General features: G+C 44.3%; 1 protein-coding gene across 5 annotated transcripts in view; it reads right to left on the reverse strand.

The window, feature by feature from the left end:
- The window catches only part of CUX1 (cut like homeobox 1), a 267,048-nt gene that overhangs the window by 161,961 nt on the left and 88,626 nt on the right, over positions 1-16,461 (reverse strand). For all 5 annotated transcript variants that reach the window (XM_040082722.2, XM_040082720.2, XM_040082718.2 and 2 more), the window contains exon 3: positions 2,184-2,231. In XM_040082722.2, the coding sequence (XP_039938656.1) occupies positions 2,184-2,231 (48 nt within the window). The remainder of the gene's footprint in view (positions 1-2,183; positions 2,232-16,461) is intronic.

The following is a 16,461-nucleotide window of genomic DNA, read 5'->3' on the forward strand; positions in this document are numbered from 1 at the left end:
AATAAATGATTGCAAGGCAATCCCAGGGGGATGCTGAGGTGAGTGCCTGCTCCCAGCAGAGCTGCTCCCTGAGCCTCTCAGGGGACAGGAATCGAGGTATCTCCTGGGGATTTGAAATGGAGAGAAGCCTATTTGCTTAACAAAACTTGTTTTTGAGATACCAAGAGCAGTCATCTCCTGATGTTTTAGAAAGTCAGCCTTAACAACAACCAGAAACCAGATCTATATCCTGAACAATCAAATATAACTCAACAGAACAGGCTCATATCCTCGGTATTTTGATTTGTCTCCAAAACAAGATACAGTAATTACATCTATAATCAAATACCATAATTCAGAGTTTAATGTGGTGCATTTATGTAGTCAATCATGATTAGTTCAGGTTTTTTAGGTTTCTGAAACCCTGTCTCGATTAGGGAGACTGGAATCACCAGCTCAGAGATGCAGCAGCACAATCTTTTAATGTATTTGTGCTTCATTTACGTAACAGGGGATTGCAACAACAAATTTTACTCTGGTGAGGTTGAATTTATACCAAAATAAACTTCACTTTTATATCAGTGAAGCAATACTACAGGAGAGGAGTGTGTGTGAGCCATACTAAGGTAACAGGGAGCTGCCTCCACCAGGGAAGATCTAATGGGAGAATCTCCCTCACTGTAGCCAAATTCAAAATTTATGTTTCTTACTTGATCCTCAGACATTCCCTTCATTAAAGAACAGTGCTGAAAGCACACATGCACTTTTCAGTCACTGCACTGCAAGCTTGAAACTGAAGTGAAAAGGTTCTAAGAGCACTGCAATGCACTCAGAGCAATTTTAAAGTGTAAATTTCCATTGGCAAACGGACTCACGCAAGTCATTCTTTGTTCTCACAAATGTCTGTTGGATATATCAAGGACAAAGTTATCCTGTTTATTTATTTCTTTCCAGCAATACTTGGGAAATCAGGTTGTAAAACAAAAAGTACCACGCTGCTTTTAAATGAGGGATTGTCGCCTAGTTGGGACCCAGATTTAGCAGGATGTAGAAGTGATCAGGAACGCAAGGCTCGCTCAGGGGAGCTGTGCACTTAAATCCCCATCCTGCAAACACGCTCCTGAACTGCCCTGTGCCGATGGAACTGCCACAACCTAAAGTCAGTGCACAGCTCAGGGGCTGAGGAGGTGCTGGAACACAGTTCTGGGTGCGTATCAGTGTGAGCTCAAGGCTCCATCCAGCACCCCACGCAGGCACGGAGCTTTACAAGGACAAATGTCACTTCCACCTTCCCTCCCCGACGCTTTCCCAGCGGCAGAACCACGGCTCCCACCTGGCCACAGCAAAACTGGAAAACTCTCTAACTGGCCCAGCTGCCTTTGCCTATAGAAACTCTTCAGAATAACCACAGTTGGCTTTTAATGTCGTGAGCACTCTCTGCTCCTGTGTTCTTGGGGAGTGCTGTGAAGAGAAACCCAAGCTGCAGCCTTCCAACAAACACCTGCCAAGCCAAGGCTTGCCATCAGCCCTCTGGAATATAGTGTTTTACAGCTGAAAAGCTTTGCAGGGAGAACCATTTGCAGTATCCTCGTGTTTTATGAGTGCACTGCACTGCATTCATTAGGAGCTCAGCCTGTAGGGTCAGTGAGGCCTGGAGAGCTGGATGTGCCACCTGTGTCCCTGCCACGGTGACAGGATGCTCAGGGATGCTCAGGGATGCTCAGGGGGGCTCAGAGCAAAGAGATGTGACCAGTTTAGATTGTCCAGCACAAACCCAGCGTATCACAGAATCACACAATGACCTGGGTTGGAAGGGACCTTAAGGATTATCTTGTTCCACCCCTCTGCCATGGGCAGGGACACTTTCCTCTATCTCAGGTCGCTCCAAGCCCCATCCAGCCTGATTTTAAACACTTCCAGGGATGAGGCAGCCACAGCTTGTCTGGACAACCCGTGCCAGGGCCCCACCACCCTCACAGGAAAGAATTTCTTCCAACTATCCAATCTAAACCTACTGTCTGTCAGTTTGAAGCCATTCCCCCTTGTAAAAGCTCCCTCTCCATCTTCAGGCTCCCGTCAGGTCCTGACATTCCCTGCTGAGCCTTGAGGGCTCTGTGCCCACCTGGCAACACACATCCTGCCAGCACACCAGGCTCATGTGAAGCAGCACTGAAAACATCACCAGAAGCAGAAGAAGCTCTTACCTCTCCCTGGAAACTCTTCAGTAACGGAGCTACCTGTTTGCGCAGGTCCTGGAAGACACAAGCAGGAAATCCCATCAGAAAAACTGGAAAGGACAAGTCATCATCATCGTGGTTTTCCTGACGTTATTTTCGGTTCTCGAGCGTTCCTTAAATTCTGATCGCGTTTGGTGGGAGCTTTGATTAAAATGGAATTATAGCTGGAGCTCACTTTGAGCAGGTCTGAGTTTCCAGTTTGACACACACCTGCATCTGCTGCAAATGGTGTTAATTATCCAAACTGTGCTGGTGCTGGGTGAGCCCTGAATGCCTTCAGTCTCCTAATTCAGCTGAAACATTAATGAGATTAGCTGTAAATGCCTCTATCTACCTCCACAGCAGCTACACCTCTGAACTTATGCCAAGGAAATTCCCACAAATGGAAGCCAGGCTTAAAGGAAGATGATTCTGGGCCATCATTTCAATCAGAAGTGTTGCCATTTTGTAAAATCTCTGTTTTATTTATTATTTTCCCAAGAGTGCTCTGGCTTTAGTCATCAGAGAACTGCAGCTCATTGAAGATGACAAGTGTTATTTGTTGGTTTCTGTATAACTCAAAATTTCTTCTTCCAAATTACAACACACTCAGTGCTACAAAATTCATTCAAATACTGCCCACAGAATCAACTCCAAAGGTTTATAGCATGTTTTTACTTAGCAACTGAGATAATTTAGGACAAAAAAGGTATATTTATCGTACATAAAATTTTCCACGGCTTCACTTCTAAGCTGGTTTGGGTCTAATTCGCTCACAAATTCCACGATTCTAATTATGTGTGTGCCTGAAGAATAAAATCCAGTAACTTTGCAGAGGACACTAACAGTCATGCACAGCTAAGGTGCTGCATTTTGCCACTGCCAAGGCACCAGCAGCCGCTCCAGAGTGCACTTACACCTGCAAATAAACCTGGGAGAGGATGAAACCAATAACCCGATGCTGCAGGGAGGGCAGCACTGCTGCTGCTGCTGCTGCAGGGAAAGGGTGCAGTTCCCATCCTTGGAGATTTCCAAGGCTCAGCTGAGCAGAACTTGCACTAAGTGAGTGCTAAAGACCCATTTTTGAGGCCAGGGGAGATTTGGTCAGACTCTGGACTGAGTCCTGCGATGCTCTGGGAATACTGCCCACAACTGGAACAGTCACCAGCTGCTTCAGTAACCACGAAATCTTCCTGCCTGCACACAGACCACAGTCCCTGGGCTACCTGAACCTCGTGCAGGGGGTCACAAAGATATATTTGAAACATTTTCTCTATAGAGAAAAGAGGCTGTTGAGGCCTCAAGCTTTTCAGAAAAGAAGGTGACCTTAAAAAGTTGGGGAATTCTCTTTTCCGACACATTTACTTTTACATCTACAGTCATGCAACATATTGGAGGTTAAACCACTCACCAAAACACTCTCAGCCTTGGGTTTAATCTGATTTTCCTGAAGGAAAAGTAGGCTTTTGAAAGAAGCAATTTTTGTCATTTAAATGACAAGTCATGCAGAGAGTTGGAGTATCAGGAGTTCTCCCACTCCCTGAGAAATGGCTTAGGGGGCCCAAGGCAAATGAAGCTATCAGAGGCAAATGATCACTCAAATTTCACTTCTGACATGGTTATTGCACTAAAATACAGCTTAATCCCCATCAAGTCAAGGATAATATTGCAGCTTTCTGAGCTCCCTCGTCGGACTGAACCAAACCGTGCTTCTGTTCCTCTGCCAAGCCGAGTCACCCAAATGTTTCCTGATATCCTGCTGCCTGTTTTGGGATGCAAAAGGCTTGGACACTGGCCTTGTGGATCACAAACATCTACAAATTACACTTCTACCAAAGCAAACTGGCAGGTTGAGCAGCTTTTCCCCACTCCCTGCCTCCTCAGGGAGACCTGAGGGCTGTGCACGTTTTAGAACGCGTTTTCTTTGTAACCTGATGACGCTGACATTGAAGAAAGTAACAATAACCACTGATGGCAAAATAAATGCCCAGAGTCAAGGCCAAAATCTGGCAGAGGCGGTTTTAGTGCCCAGTGAAATTACAAACAGAATTAGATTTACAGCCCGGATACTGGCACCCTCTATAAAATCAGGGGAAATTATATCATCCAAGCAAGCGACTTTCCTTGAAATAAAAATCTCAGCTGGTCGAAAATCACTGGTTTTAGGGCTTTTGTCCCTGATACTGCCACTGAATTTACTGACTTGTTTGGCAGCAGCCAGAAAAGTGATGTCAGAAGTGAAGGCAGAAATACAGGAGATGTAATCCCAGATCCAGAGGCAGGAGAATGTCATCCTTGCTCCTGTGTCCATGGCAAGCTCTAGCCAAGATCCTGCTGTTTAACTGCCTCCTCTGGCACATCCTGACTTCTGAAAGACAGGATTTGCAGCACTTTTTATTTCATGATATAAACTATGCCAGGACTTCACCGTCACAATCATCTTGAATAATGAGGGATGCTGTTTGTAACAGCAGAAGCAGGGGTGGAGAGGAATAGGAGGAGCATCCCAAAGACATGAAAACAGAAACAAAAAGGGAGAAAACCTTTCCAGTGCATTCATTTAGCAATTCAGGAGGCCAAACACTAATCCCAGCGATCAGAACATTACCAAGCAAAATTCACGCCATCGTGGGAAAACATGTGCTCGATTCAGAGAGCAGCTTGTGGTGGGGATAAAAGTGCTTTGGAAATATTTCCTGGCAGAGGAGAAGGCAGCTCAGGGTGATTCAGCTCCACTGGCAAGCAATGGGTTAACCCACTGCAATCCATCGGGGCAATCCCAGGACACATCAGAGCACACACTTGAACGGGGTAAAATGCTTTGACGTCTTGAAATCTTCACAATAACTCGAAATCTGTTGCAGCTGAACAATGGAGACAGAGCATCCCACTGCCATTCCCTCCCCAGAGCAAACAATCCAGGAAAGGGAACTGCAGGAATGGGATCCAGTGCTCGAAACTCAGGGCAGGTGAGTGGATAAATGGCACACACCACAGCAAAAGGCATAAACACATTTTTTCACGCCGGTTTTTCTTTTCTCCCCGCTTTTCCTGGCTTGCCCTTGGAAAGAGTTTATAGGAAAGAGTTTATAGGGTACTTTCATAATTCCTTCCTCAGCGAAACAACATCAAAACTTGAGACAGCTCACAACCAAAGGGAAATAAAAATAAACAGACAGAAGTCAGGAATACATATGCCTCGAGTCACAGCTCTGCTGGGGAGATTTATTTTTGGCAGTTTGGAAAAATTTCTCATCAGACTTTGTCTCAAAATATTACAGCTGAACTTCAAACGGAATTTTACCTTCTTTACACTAAATTGAACAGGAAGAAGGACGTTCAGCTCAGACCCAGGGGAATCTGCAGTGTTGGTTAGCAAGGACACCGGGTGATTTATTATCTGTTTAAAGTGTGGTGGCCTTTACTGCCTGGGCTGTGATCAAAACAGGAAAAGCATCCAGGCTCCAGCCCTCACAAAGCTACCAAAACACTGCAGCCAAGCAGAACAGCTGAGAAGGGTCCATGCAACTGAACATTAAAACAAATTATAATTTATCGACACAAACACACTGAAATATTTGAGTACAGGAACGCAATCCCATTATTAGCCTATTTTGCCGTGCCATCTAAATACATGCATTCTTTCTCTCTGGATGATTTATCAGGGGTAGAGCAGTTCTCTGAAAAGGGCTCTATTACAGACAAGCTCAGTATCTGATGAAGAGCCCATGAATTAGGATGCTGTATCATTATCAGAATCAAATCCGATGGCTGAAAGCTAATATAGCATTTCCTCTTCACAAGAGTAAAAACAATGAGTTTATATTTTGATCAAGTAGCTAAACAATGAAATCTGAACCCACATAATTTTTAACTCCCTTTCCATTCTCATTAAAAATAACTCCACGGAAAATAAACCAAGAATAAATCTGCGTTAAAATCCTGGGCAACCAAATGAGTCTTTCTGACAACTAAACTACTTTATTTATCTGGATCTTAACACCCTGTGTACAGTACAAAGGACACAGCCATGGCCAGGCTACCAACGCCGTGTTTGGAATTTACTTGAGGTCTGAAGCTACACGAGCCCCTCCTGATCTCCATTTCATTTATCTCCTAAACGCTTATCTCTGAATGTCACAACAAGAGCCCTCCGACCCCAGGCTGATAAAGTGGCCCAGCCAAGCTGAGCTTGTCCTACACACCTTGATCATCTACACGAGCACTGCGCCCCTGTGGAACAAACCAACCCCAAAACCTGCCTGGGCACCCCAGCCTGGGCCTCCCACGCCGCATTTCCCCCCGACTGTTCTGTGTTTTGTGTGCTGGAGCCACGCACGGGCTGGGGAATGTCACGGAGCGTGGCACAGGGGTCCGAAGGAGCAGCAGCCCCGTGCCATCAGCGTGGGTGACATCTGCAGCTCAGCTGTCACAGCCCCTTCTGGAACAGCCTCAGCACCCAAGAGATGCTGAGGTTTCCCCCTCTCGTGTTCCCTTCTCTGTTTGTCCACACGGAGTAAGGCACTGAAAAGTGCCCTGTGCTCCAAAGTGGCAGGGGCTGGGCAGCCTGACCCCAGATTCTTTCTTGTAAGAACTTTAAAAAAAGAAAGAAAAAGAAAAACAAAAAACCAACACAGAACAACTTCCAGACCACCCCAGGGCGTACTGGCTGTGCAGGAGGGTGTTTGTAATTCCATCCACACTTAACACTTCCCATGCCAAGGCCAAGGCCAGGCTGGATGGAGCTTGGAGCAGCCTGGGCTAGGGGCAGGTGTCCGTGCCCATGGCAGGAGGTGGAATGAGAGCAGATTTAAGGTCCCATCCAACCCAAACCATTCCATGGCTCCATGGTGAGAAACAGCACGGCTGAAGGGGAGCTCTCCTGACAAAAACCGTGTGCCAGCTTTGTGCCCCTCTCCCCAGGGGCAGCGTGCTGGGAGGCTGGATGTCTGCTCCTGGGGACTGGGAGGATGTTCATCCACGTGCCCTCACAGCCAGGGCTCCACACGCTCCATCCAGCCCGCTATGATCTCCAGAACGCTGCTGAGCTTCCCATAAATCCAGCTGAAAAGGGGCAGGGGTGAGAGGCAGCCAAGCATGAAGGATTTGGGAAGAACGCTGGCATCAACTTCTGAGGTGTGTTTGATTATCGCGTACTTCAAGGACACAACTTGTCACCGTGAAACACACAAATCAGCAAGTTAACTATAATTAGGAGTAAGCAGTTCTGCTGGTTAATTAGAGAGAGGCAGCAAGCGCAGATGCTTTGCCCTGCTATGGGAAAATGGGTGGAGGGGTTGGGATCACTCAGACACTCATCTACCAGTGCACGAGTTTTAAATGTTATTTCTTTGTATTATAAAAAAAAAATCCAGAATATTCCAGTTGATTTTCCCTCCAGAAATCCTAGGCACATGTGAGTGGGACTGTACTAAAGGAAACATTTAAGTCTTTATATTTAATTAGTTCCAGCAAGTTCCACTTTGCTTTAATCTAAAGGAGATGAAACTGAAATCCCAGATAGTTGTTCAAACAGGTATTATACAGTAGCTTAGATGACTTGCTTAATTCCTAAAATATAAGGCAAAGTAAATCATATGAGTAAACAATTTATTGCTCAATTTACACTTTGATTTAATGAGATATAAAACCTCTTATTGCTTAAGGCTGTTGAAGTATTTACTTGAAATCCAATCATTAGAGAATGAATCACGATCTTATCAATCTTCTGTGATATTTTTAGTTATTTCAATACACTAACATGCCAGTGTTTTCTCTGTACAAAAACCCCCAACCTTTTAAAGTTACATTTATAGATACGTTTCAATGCGGCACAATGATAAATAAAAAATCTTGATTTACAGTAGCAAAACGTACGCCACGGTACTTTCGGAAATATTTCAAGCTCACAGACCTTGTGCAAATTCCATTAGCTTTAATTATTTATTAGCAGTAGATTTAGATTACTGTTCTTGACCTATTTTTCAGTGCATGGACCCACCCAGCAAGAAGTGAAAAAAATATTCCATTTGTGAAGGGCTGATTCAGTGAGCGCAGCCTTCAGCTTCGGGCGGAACGCTGAGCAGCGCAATTCAGGGGGAGAGCCAGCGGAACAAACACTGAGAGAGCGTCTTCTCTTTGAAAAGAGACGGAATTTGGAGTTTTCCCAGACTGCAGCCACATGACAATCCCAAAGGCAGGGACAGCAGACCCCAAGGAGGAGTTTCAAGAGTTTCTTTGTGGGAATTCCCTGGTTTATCCCAAGGGCTGTGTGGATCCTACTCAGCCATGGAGAAAGGGGCCAAGAGGGAGAATTTTGGGGCTGCTCCTGCGGCCCCTTGCAGTGGCAAGGTGCAAACTGTGCTCTTCCCAAGCTGGGGAAAATGGAGCATCAGGGAAGGAGCCGTGCTGGGAGTTTGCTTTCAGTGGAATTTGCTCGAGTCTTAATGGAATCCTCTTATGGTTTCTTCCAAGCTCAAATAAACAAAAAAGCTCCCAGGTTTACTCTGGGCCTGTGCAGCCACGTCCAGACAGCCTGGGGACCTTCCCAACTGTTTAAAAAGCCACCCTGCCAGAGAGGAACTCTTGCACCCATATATATGTAGGGAAATGTGTGTATATATATACACACATACGCTATGCAGAATAGAAAAAGGATTTTTTTTTAACTAACTTTACAAATTAATGTGGTGAACTCAGCTTTTTAGCGTCATGTGACAAGCCTGGTGTCATTTATAAACCAGTGAGTTAACAGTGGCTAGGAAAGACATTGAACAGGAACTATGCAGAACTTAAAAAGTAGAGTTGCTAGGAAACAAAAAAAAAAAATTAGTTCAAACAAAAATGATTCAGGTGGAGCTTTGGAAGGAGGTAATTCTAATGAAATGAAAGCCTGGTCACTAAAATTCCAGTAGGGAAGAAATTGAAAGGATGACTTGTGTAACAGTTCGCCAACACACAGAAAATCAAGCACCAGTTTTAACAAACATTAATTTTAAAAGCTTCCCAGTGGATAACGGCTCCACGGAGATTGTCCCTGCTGCTCTCTTGGTGACACCAAACATGCCATGACAGACCCCTGTCATGGGAAAAACCCTGTCTGCATCATCCCAGGCCAGCAGAACTCCTTATTCATGGAATGAAAACCCAATTGATACACGAAATAAGTATTTCAGAACCTCTGAGGTGCACTGTTCTTGCCAGCAGGACAAGCACAGGGCAGTGAAATCCAGGAATTGCCATTCCTAGCTTAGGCCAGGATTCCTGTACAGAGCGAAGATAATCAGAGCTTTGGTAAGTACCTGCAGATGTTATCAGATGAGCCCCTCTGTCCAAAAAAAATGGGAAACAAGTGACTGCTTAGTTATGCATCCCAGAACAGTTTTACATCCCCCAAAAACAGCCTCACCTACAATTGCCAAACTTTAACCAGAACTGCTCTGCCCCTCCATAAATTCCATGTTGTTCCACAAGTTCTCTGTCCCTGTGATTGGAGTTTTCCAGTGCCACAGATCCTGAACACTCCTCCCAAACGACACCCCGCAGGATTTTCATCCTCCATCCACTGTATTCCCCACTCTGAAAGTCTGTGGAGAAAGCATTCCTGAGGCTCCCCTGGTTATCCAGAATTACAGCCTGCAGATCAGAGGTTTCCCTTCAGTGTAAAAAGGGGAACTACTGAAAAAAAGGCATTATTATGAGCCCTAAAAAATTAACGTGTCTAATGAGAGGCTAATGACAGGGGCCAGGACTGTGCAGAAGAGGCACCTCAGTGCTGTGGTCCGATGAACAACACCAGTTCAAACACAGCCCAATGCTTCACACGGCGGATTTGGAAAGAAGAATGTTTAATGCAAAACCATAATTGCAGCTGTAATTTTCTGTATTGCCTCCTCACAAGCAGGGCTGGGATCAGAGTGCACCCTGCTTCAGCCTTCTGGGATGATGGATCAGGAGCTGGGATTTCTCCTGTGTCTCAAGGAAAAGATGGGTGGAACCATTCAGAAATCATGAATCCCAGTGTACTGCTTCATTTAGGAAAAGTGAGATTACAAAAAAACATTCACATTTTAAATTAACCTGCTGTTGATTTCCAGAATGCAAGGATCTTGCTTTGAAGTCAAGTTAAGTTTCCAAGAAGAATAATTCTGTTAAATATAATAATGAGGAGCCAGGCTTCATCCTCATGGATCCTTACATCTGTGGATTGGGGAGGAGGCACTGCTGGGACATCAGCTATTGCCAAACTCTTTTCCTTCCTTATCTTTTGCACACAGGTTACAAATGTAGCTGTGAGCAGCCCGTGCATTAATCACACTCTGACATACCTGCATGTAAGAACACAGGTGTATTTACTGATTTCTATCATTACACTCAGCCTTTTGCTTTGATTTCAATGCAAGAAAATCCAATACTACGCAATCCTCTGCTAATCTTTTTATAAGATTTTCTTCTTAATCTTGATCCTGACCATCCAGTTTTTATTCAAAAGCCAGTTGCTCCTGCAGGAAACAAGTTGTTTCATGAGGACTTGAGTAAAAAAGCCTGCTGTCCTGCAAATACTTGTCCTATATTTGCTCTGATGACCATCATCTCTGCTGTCTTTCTGTTCTCTGTGGCTTTTTCCATGCAGGGAGTCACTGGCTGTGGGCTCAGGCCTCACCCTTTGGATGCAGATGACGTGATAACTTCAGATTCCAACAAAGATGAGAAATTCAAAGGGAAAAAAAAAAAAAAATTGACAACCTCGAAAACATCAGGATACAGACCCAAAGGTTTTACTACATCTAATTTAGCATACCTGGTAAAAACACTTCGAAATTAATCTAACTGTCATCCTGCTGACCTAAATAAAAAAAAAAAACAAACAGCACAGAGCTTTTCATGTTGCTTCAGTGAGTGAAGCAATTTGGAGAAAACAAACTTTTGCTGCCTTTACACTTCCTGGCAAAATTCCTATGGAAACAGGCTCAGGCCCATAATGCACATGGCTTTGGGAGCACACAGTAGATAGAAATGAATCATCCAGATGAAAGCAAGCAAGAGCTCACGACAGACTTACTCAATGCATTTACTGTTTGTTAGCTGAACTTCAGAAATAATAATAAAAAAAAACCCACATAAAGCGCTTTTTGAGCAGCAGCATCCCCTCACAACTGTAATATATACTCTCAGCTGGGATTAATTCCCAAATTCATGTGTTGAACTGTGAGCTGTTGCGGTGTTGGGAGGGGGTGGGGAGAGGAGGGAGATAAAAAGAGCAGGAAAAGGAACGCAGAGGATGGAAGATGGGATGAGGAAGGGAGACACGGGGAGCTGGAGCGAGCAGTTCCCGGGCGCTGCTGCAGCACAATCAGCTCGATGGCAGATTAAAATGAGGCACACTTGTATAATAATAAATCAGCAGAATTAATACGGGCTTATCTTCTACCAACTTAGAAGGGGGAGGTGACAGATTGCACTTGAGGACAAACAGTTTGACTGTTGCCAGCATAAGCTGAGTGTCTATAGGAAATGGCTAAATTTAGACAGCCAGCTTTTGATGAGAGCAACGGAAATTAATTCAAGTTTTTTGTCTGTGGTTTGTGTTTTGTTTTTTGTTGTTGTTGTTGTTTTGGTTTTTTGTTTGTTGGGTTTTTTTTAAAAAGCTCTAGAATGTTACTCATCTCTTGAAACTCTTACAAAAAGAGATTTAATAATGTACCATCCTCCCTGCCTACTCCATCCTACTCTTCCCCCTATAAAAGGAAGAATTGCTCCTTTGGGCTACAGCAATTTCGGAACTTTATGCAGTTTAACAAATTCCCTATCTCTTGGCTGGAGCTGTTTGGCTCCCACAGATGAATCAGAGAAGTCCATAAACGTCTGGAGGATTCCTACAGACTTTTTCTTGCATGACTATATATGGCAACTACAGATCAAGTTATCTGCCATTGTTTCAACCTAAGCTTCAAACTTTTTACCTTATTCCTGGCTTCGTGGCAAACTTCCCTCAGCTGCAGCACTGGTAATTAGATACAAATCAACAACTACTTTTCTCAAAAGCATTTTCCCACTCATTGCAAGGCAGTTAAAAAAAACCTGAATGAAGATATACTTAAGTAAAAATTAACTTTGGTCAGTGCCTCCTGCCCCTCAGCAATCCATTTCTGTGAGGAGCGACCCAGACTGTGATGCAGTGGAGCTCGTGTTCTCATTCCCACTCTTCTGCTGTCATTGAAGGTGCACCTCACCAAACAGCAGATGTTTTCCCTCACTTATTACCTGAAACACCAAGTAACACCAAGTGCCATGAGAAGTCAAGCACAAACTGGCAATAGAGGCAAAATCCACACTTAAAAAAATAAAAAGGTCAAAACTGCCAGACTGATGTACAGAGGGACTTATAAAGGAATTCCAGAAATGCCTGCAACACCCTTTATCCAGAGAAATACTCAATAAACTTCTTCCTCGCCATCTTTTATACATCTGATCATTTTTACAAGATGCTGAAGTGTGGACTTCAAAGCCAGCAGCATGTGATACAATATTGAAGGCTTTTAGCTGCATCCAAAGCAAAGGGTACACCAAGTTCAAGCACCTTCTTTAAGCTAAATATCCCTAAAAATCCTCAAAACAGACATCCAGGGCCACTGAGGCTCAAGGCAGGAGCTCCTCAAAGCCAGGACTGAAACAGGGTGAGCAAACTTGAAAGACTGGAAGCCAACACTGAGTTTTGGATGCAAAAAACCACCACAGGGCTGACTTTTAAATGGCATTTAAAGCAAATATCCAAAGCCAGCCTCTTCCTGGGCAAGAGGATTTGTATTTCTACAAATAACGGCCCTCAGCAGATGAGGAAGGTCGCTCTGAGCAGTGGGGGAGAGTCACAGAGGGCTGAGAGCTGCCAACACAAAATGTAACCACGGTCATGCTCTGTCCGGTGAAACACTCCTAGGAAATGCAGGCAAAATAGTGAAAGAAAAAGCTCCTGCTCAGAGGAGATTGTATCGTACCCAGCTGCTTATTAACACCGCGCCGTTAAAACAAGTTATTTTAAATTCCTAAAGGCACGCCGTGTCTGGAAATGCAGTGTTTGAATCAGCACCCCTAAGAACCAAAGCATATCGGGTTTTCCCACCTGGCTACAGCCTTCCAGGTGCTGACATTTCTGAACCACGGAGCTCCATCTTAGCCAGGTCACTGGGGACCACCACGAGGGGAGAAAAAGGTAAAATTGGGCAAGTGACATCATAGAACCTCTGAAGTGGTGTTGATTAATCGAACAACTTATCTGATTTTATAACTTCTATTCACTGGATCCTGACCATCCCCTTATAAAATGATGTAATTGCTCATTTTTTTAAACTGATTTTGGAATGGCTTGTGGAGCACTGGCTGGTCCATCAGACCTGAGGACTGAGATATTCACCCATGCCAGCGATCCATCAGAACAGACGAGATTATTTCTGACGCTGCTCCCGAAGTTTGTGTAAGAACAAGGAAACATTTGGGTGCCATCATCAGATAGCAGGAGCATAAACAACTGTTAGCACCTCTGGGGAGAGAGCAGGTATCACTCCTGCATTCCACCCGTGGTTTTTCCTTAGGGCAGATGTAGGGAAAGCGCTGCACAACAAAAACTCCCGCTGGGTCCGGTTCCAGCTGCAGAGTGCGACTCCACCGAGCAGCTCCCCTCGCTGCCATCTGATTCCTTCCAGCCTTGTCACACCTAGAATCTGAATTTTCAGGCTGGTTCTTGCTGCTGCTGCTGAGCTCCCAGGGCTGTGGTTCTCCCAGATTCCCGGCTGGAGCAGGGATTCCTCACTGCTGGCCTCTCAGCACAGCTCCTGCTCCCTGTCCCCCGATCCCTCGTGCTCAGCACCCCCCTTTTGACCAGGAGTTCACTTTTGGGATAAACAGGCCATTAGTGGGATCCAAACCAGCCGAGGTCATTCCCCCATAAACAAGTTCTCCACTGTTTCCTCAAGGACTTTGCTCCCTCTCGTTTTTTCTGCCCAGTTTTTTTAAACTGATGCTCGGGAGCATTTCCCATTGAAAACCAGCACACTGAAGTGTGTAATATGTCCCTAAAACATAAATATTTGCCAGATTGTCATACAGAAACACTTCATTATCTTTTCAGTAACTGGGTAAAATGCAAAAACTCAGTTTGCAACAGCATGAAACGCTCCCTGAAAGTGTGAAAATTATTGCTTATTTTCATGTAAGCGGGAGGATTAAAGTATAAATCACACTGTTTACATTAAGTGATCAGAAGAATTCCAGTTGATGTGAGTAGGAAGCTGCAATTATTAACATTTTTTTCTGAACCCGGGTCTGTTAACTAATAGCTTTTTCACCCCTTATCAGCTGCACAAACAACAATGGATTTTAAATCAACTAAATGACCTGTGAACTTCTCCTAAACGGGGGGCACATAATTTAAGTTTTGCAGGAGTCAGGAGGGCTCCTCAGAGGGGCACATGTGGAGAGAGTTAAAGCTTCAAATCACTATTTTCTCCCCCCTCGCTCAAGTGTCAGCTGTGATAAGCCAAAATTAACAACCCTACACTGAACCACTTCAAATGAAGGGGGGAAAAAAAAAAATTTCTTCTTGCTATTCTAAGTATTTTAAGTTGCATATGAGCACGGTGGCTAAATATAGGCAGTGACAACAAGAGACAGCATTGTCCCTTTGGGCACATTGAATATTATCTCAGAATTCCCATCTTCCTGGGCTGAGCCTCCAGCCTCGGGCTGGGGCTTTTTTTTTTTTTTTTTTTTTTTTTTTTTTTTTTTTTTTTGGTTGTTTTTCTTACTTAGCAAAACGTGTATTAACCCCTACTTCGTTTTAGATGAAGCAGTTTAACAAAAAAGTGTATTTAAGGGGGGGGGGGGGGGGAATAAAAAAAGGAAATTTTGATTCTGCAAAAGCGCCGGAAAGCTTTCCAATAATTTCCCCAGCTCTGTGTTACTGCACATAGAGCAGATGTCTCTGCTTTCAGAGAGGACTGTCACTCTGTTTTTAAAACTAGGAGGGCATCAATATGAAGCTTTTACAGCTCATAAGCCACAAACCCAAGCTGGTATTTTTGGACGTAAAATTGTCTTTTTCTCCCGAAGTCATGCGCTTCTCTTCCAGGTTTCAATCAGAAGTGTAAGGGACAAAATCAATAACTGCTAGTTTCAAAACACTTCCTGGGAGTGCAGCTACATCATCTGGAAACAAGCAGACTCACATGAGCCTTTAATATTGAACAGGACCAGACTTCCAGAGGACACGGCCACTCCTGACTCCTGCAGTATTTAAATACCACTGAGTGACAGGAACGTTCCTGCTTAATGTACCCAATGCACTCAGAACATTGACAACACTTCATTTTAAAGCCAGCTTCTATATGAAGTTTAATTTTTAAAGCCATCTATAAATTATCAATGACGTCTCTTCTGAAAAATGTCAATTCCTATCCCTTAGGCTGGCAGAATCCATCTATTTTGTGTAACGTCCTCTTCACATTGGAGCAATTTTAAAGCTCTGTTGACATATGGTTTTCAAGGGAGATATTGCTCTTGTAGGATTTGGTTATTAAGAAAAGTCTTGCTCTAATGTAAGGATGACAATAAATACACACAGCTCTTCTGGACTATCTCCCCTGGCTCTGACTCCCAAAGGTTTGAGAAGCGACAGCTCCAAAGACCCCAGAAATCCCCCGGAGCAAGAGACCCCCTTCCAGGTCACACAAACCCACGGTGACAGGAGCAAGCAGCTGCAGGAACCAGTTTGTATTTCATCCATAAAGTGTGGGGGCATCCTCAGCACTAACTCCTGCAACCCAGACTCTCGTTTATTGTGACAATGGACAAGCATGGGGCCGTCACCACGGACACAAACCCTCAGCCAAACCCCGATTTTGGTTTTTCCAGCCCATCTAATCGTACAACACGGGCACAGTTTAGCACAGTCATTTCTTCAGACGTTGGGCAGTGACACTGTGGCTCGTTAAAATGCAATTAGGGTTGTTTTTATGCCCTTATGACGTTACAAAAGGAGGGATAAAAATAATTTTCAAATGCCCACAGTCATCTTCCAAACCTTGTACAATGCACACTGCTTCGACTTTTTAAAGAATACACACATTAAAAATATCTCATCTTTGTTTTCAAGCCTAATACGCTCTTTCTGCTTCTAATACGCTCTTTTTGCCAATTTTAATTCTCTCCCCAGTGAGTTACTGAGTCCCTGCGGCAGAGGCATCCCCTGAAATCAAAAATAGTTTCAAGAAAG

This window comes from Hirundo rustica, chromosome 19 (assembly GCF_015227805.2).
Source record: "Hirundo rustica isolate bHirRus1 chromosome 19, bHirRus1.pri.v3, whole genome shotgun sequence".
Taxonomy (NCBI): domain Eukaryota; kingdom Metazoa; phylum Chordata; class Aves; order Passeriformes; family Hirundinidae; genus Hirundo; species Hirundo rustica.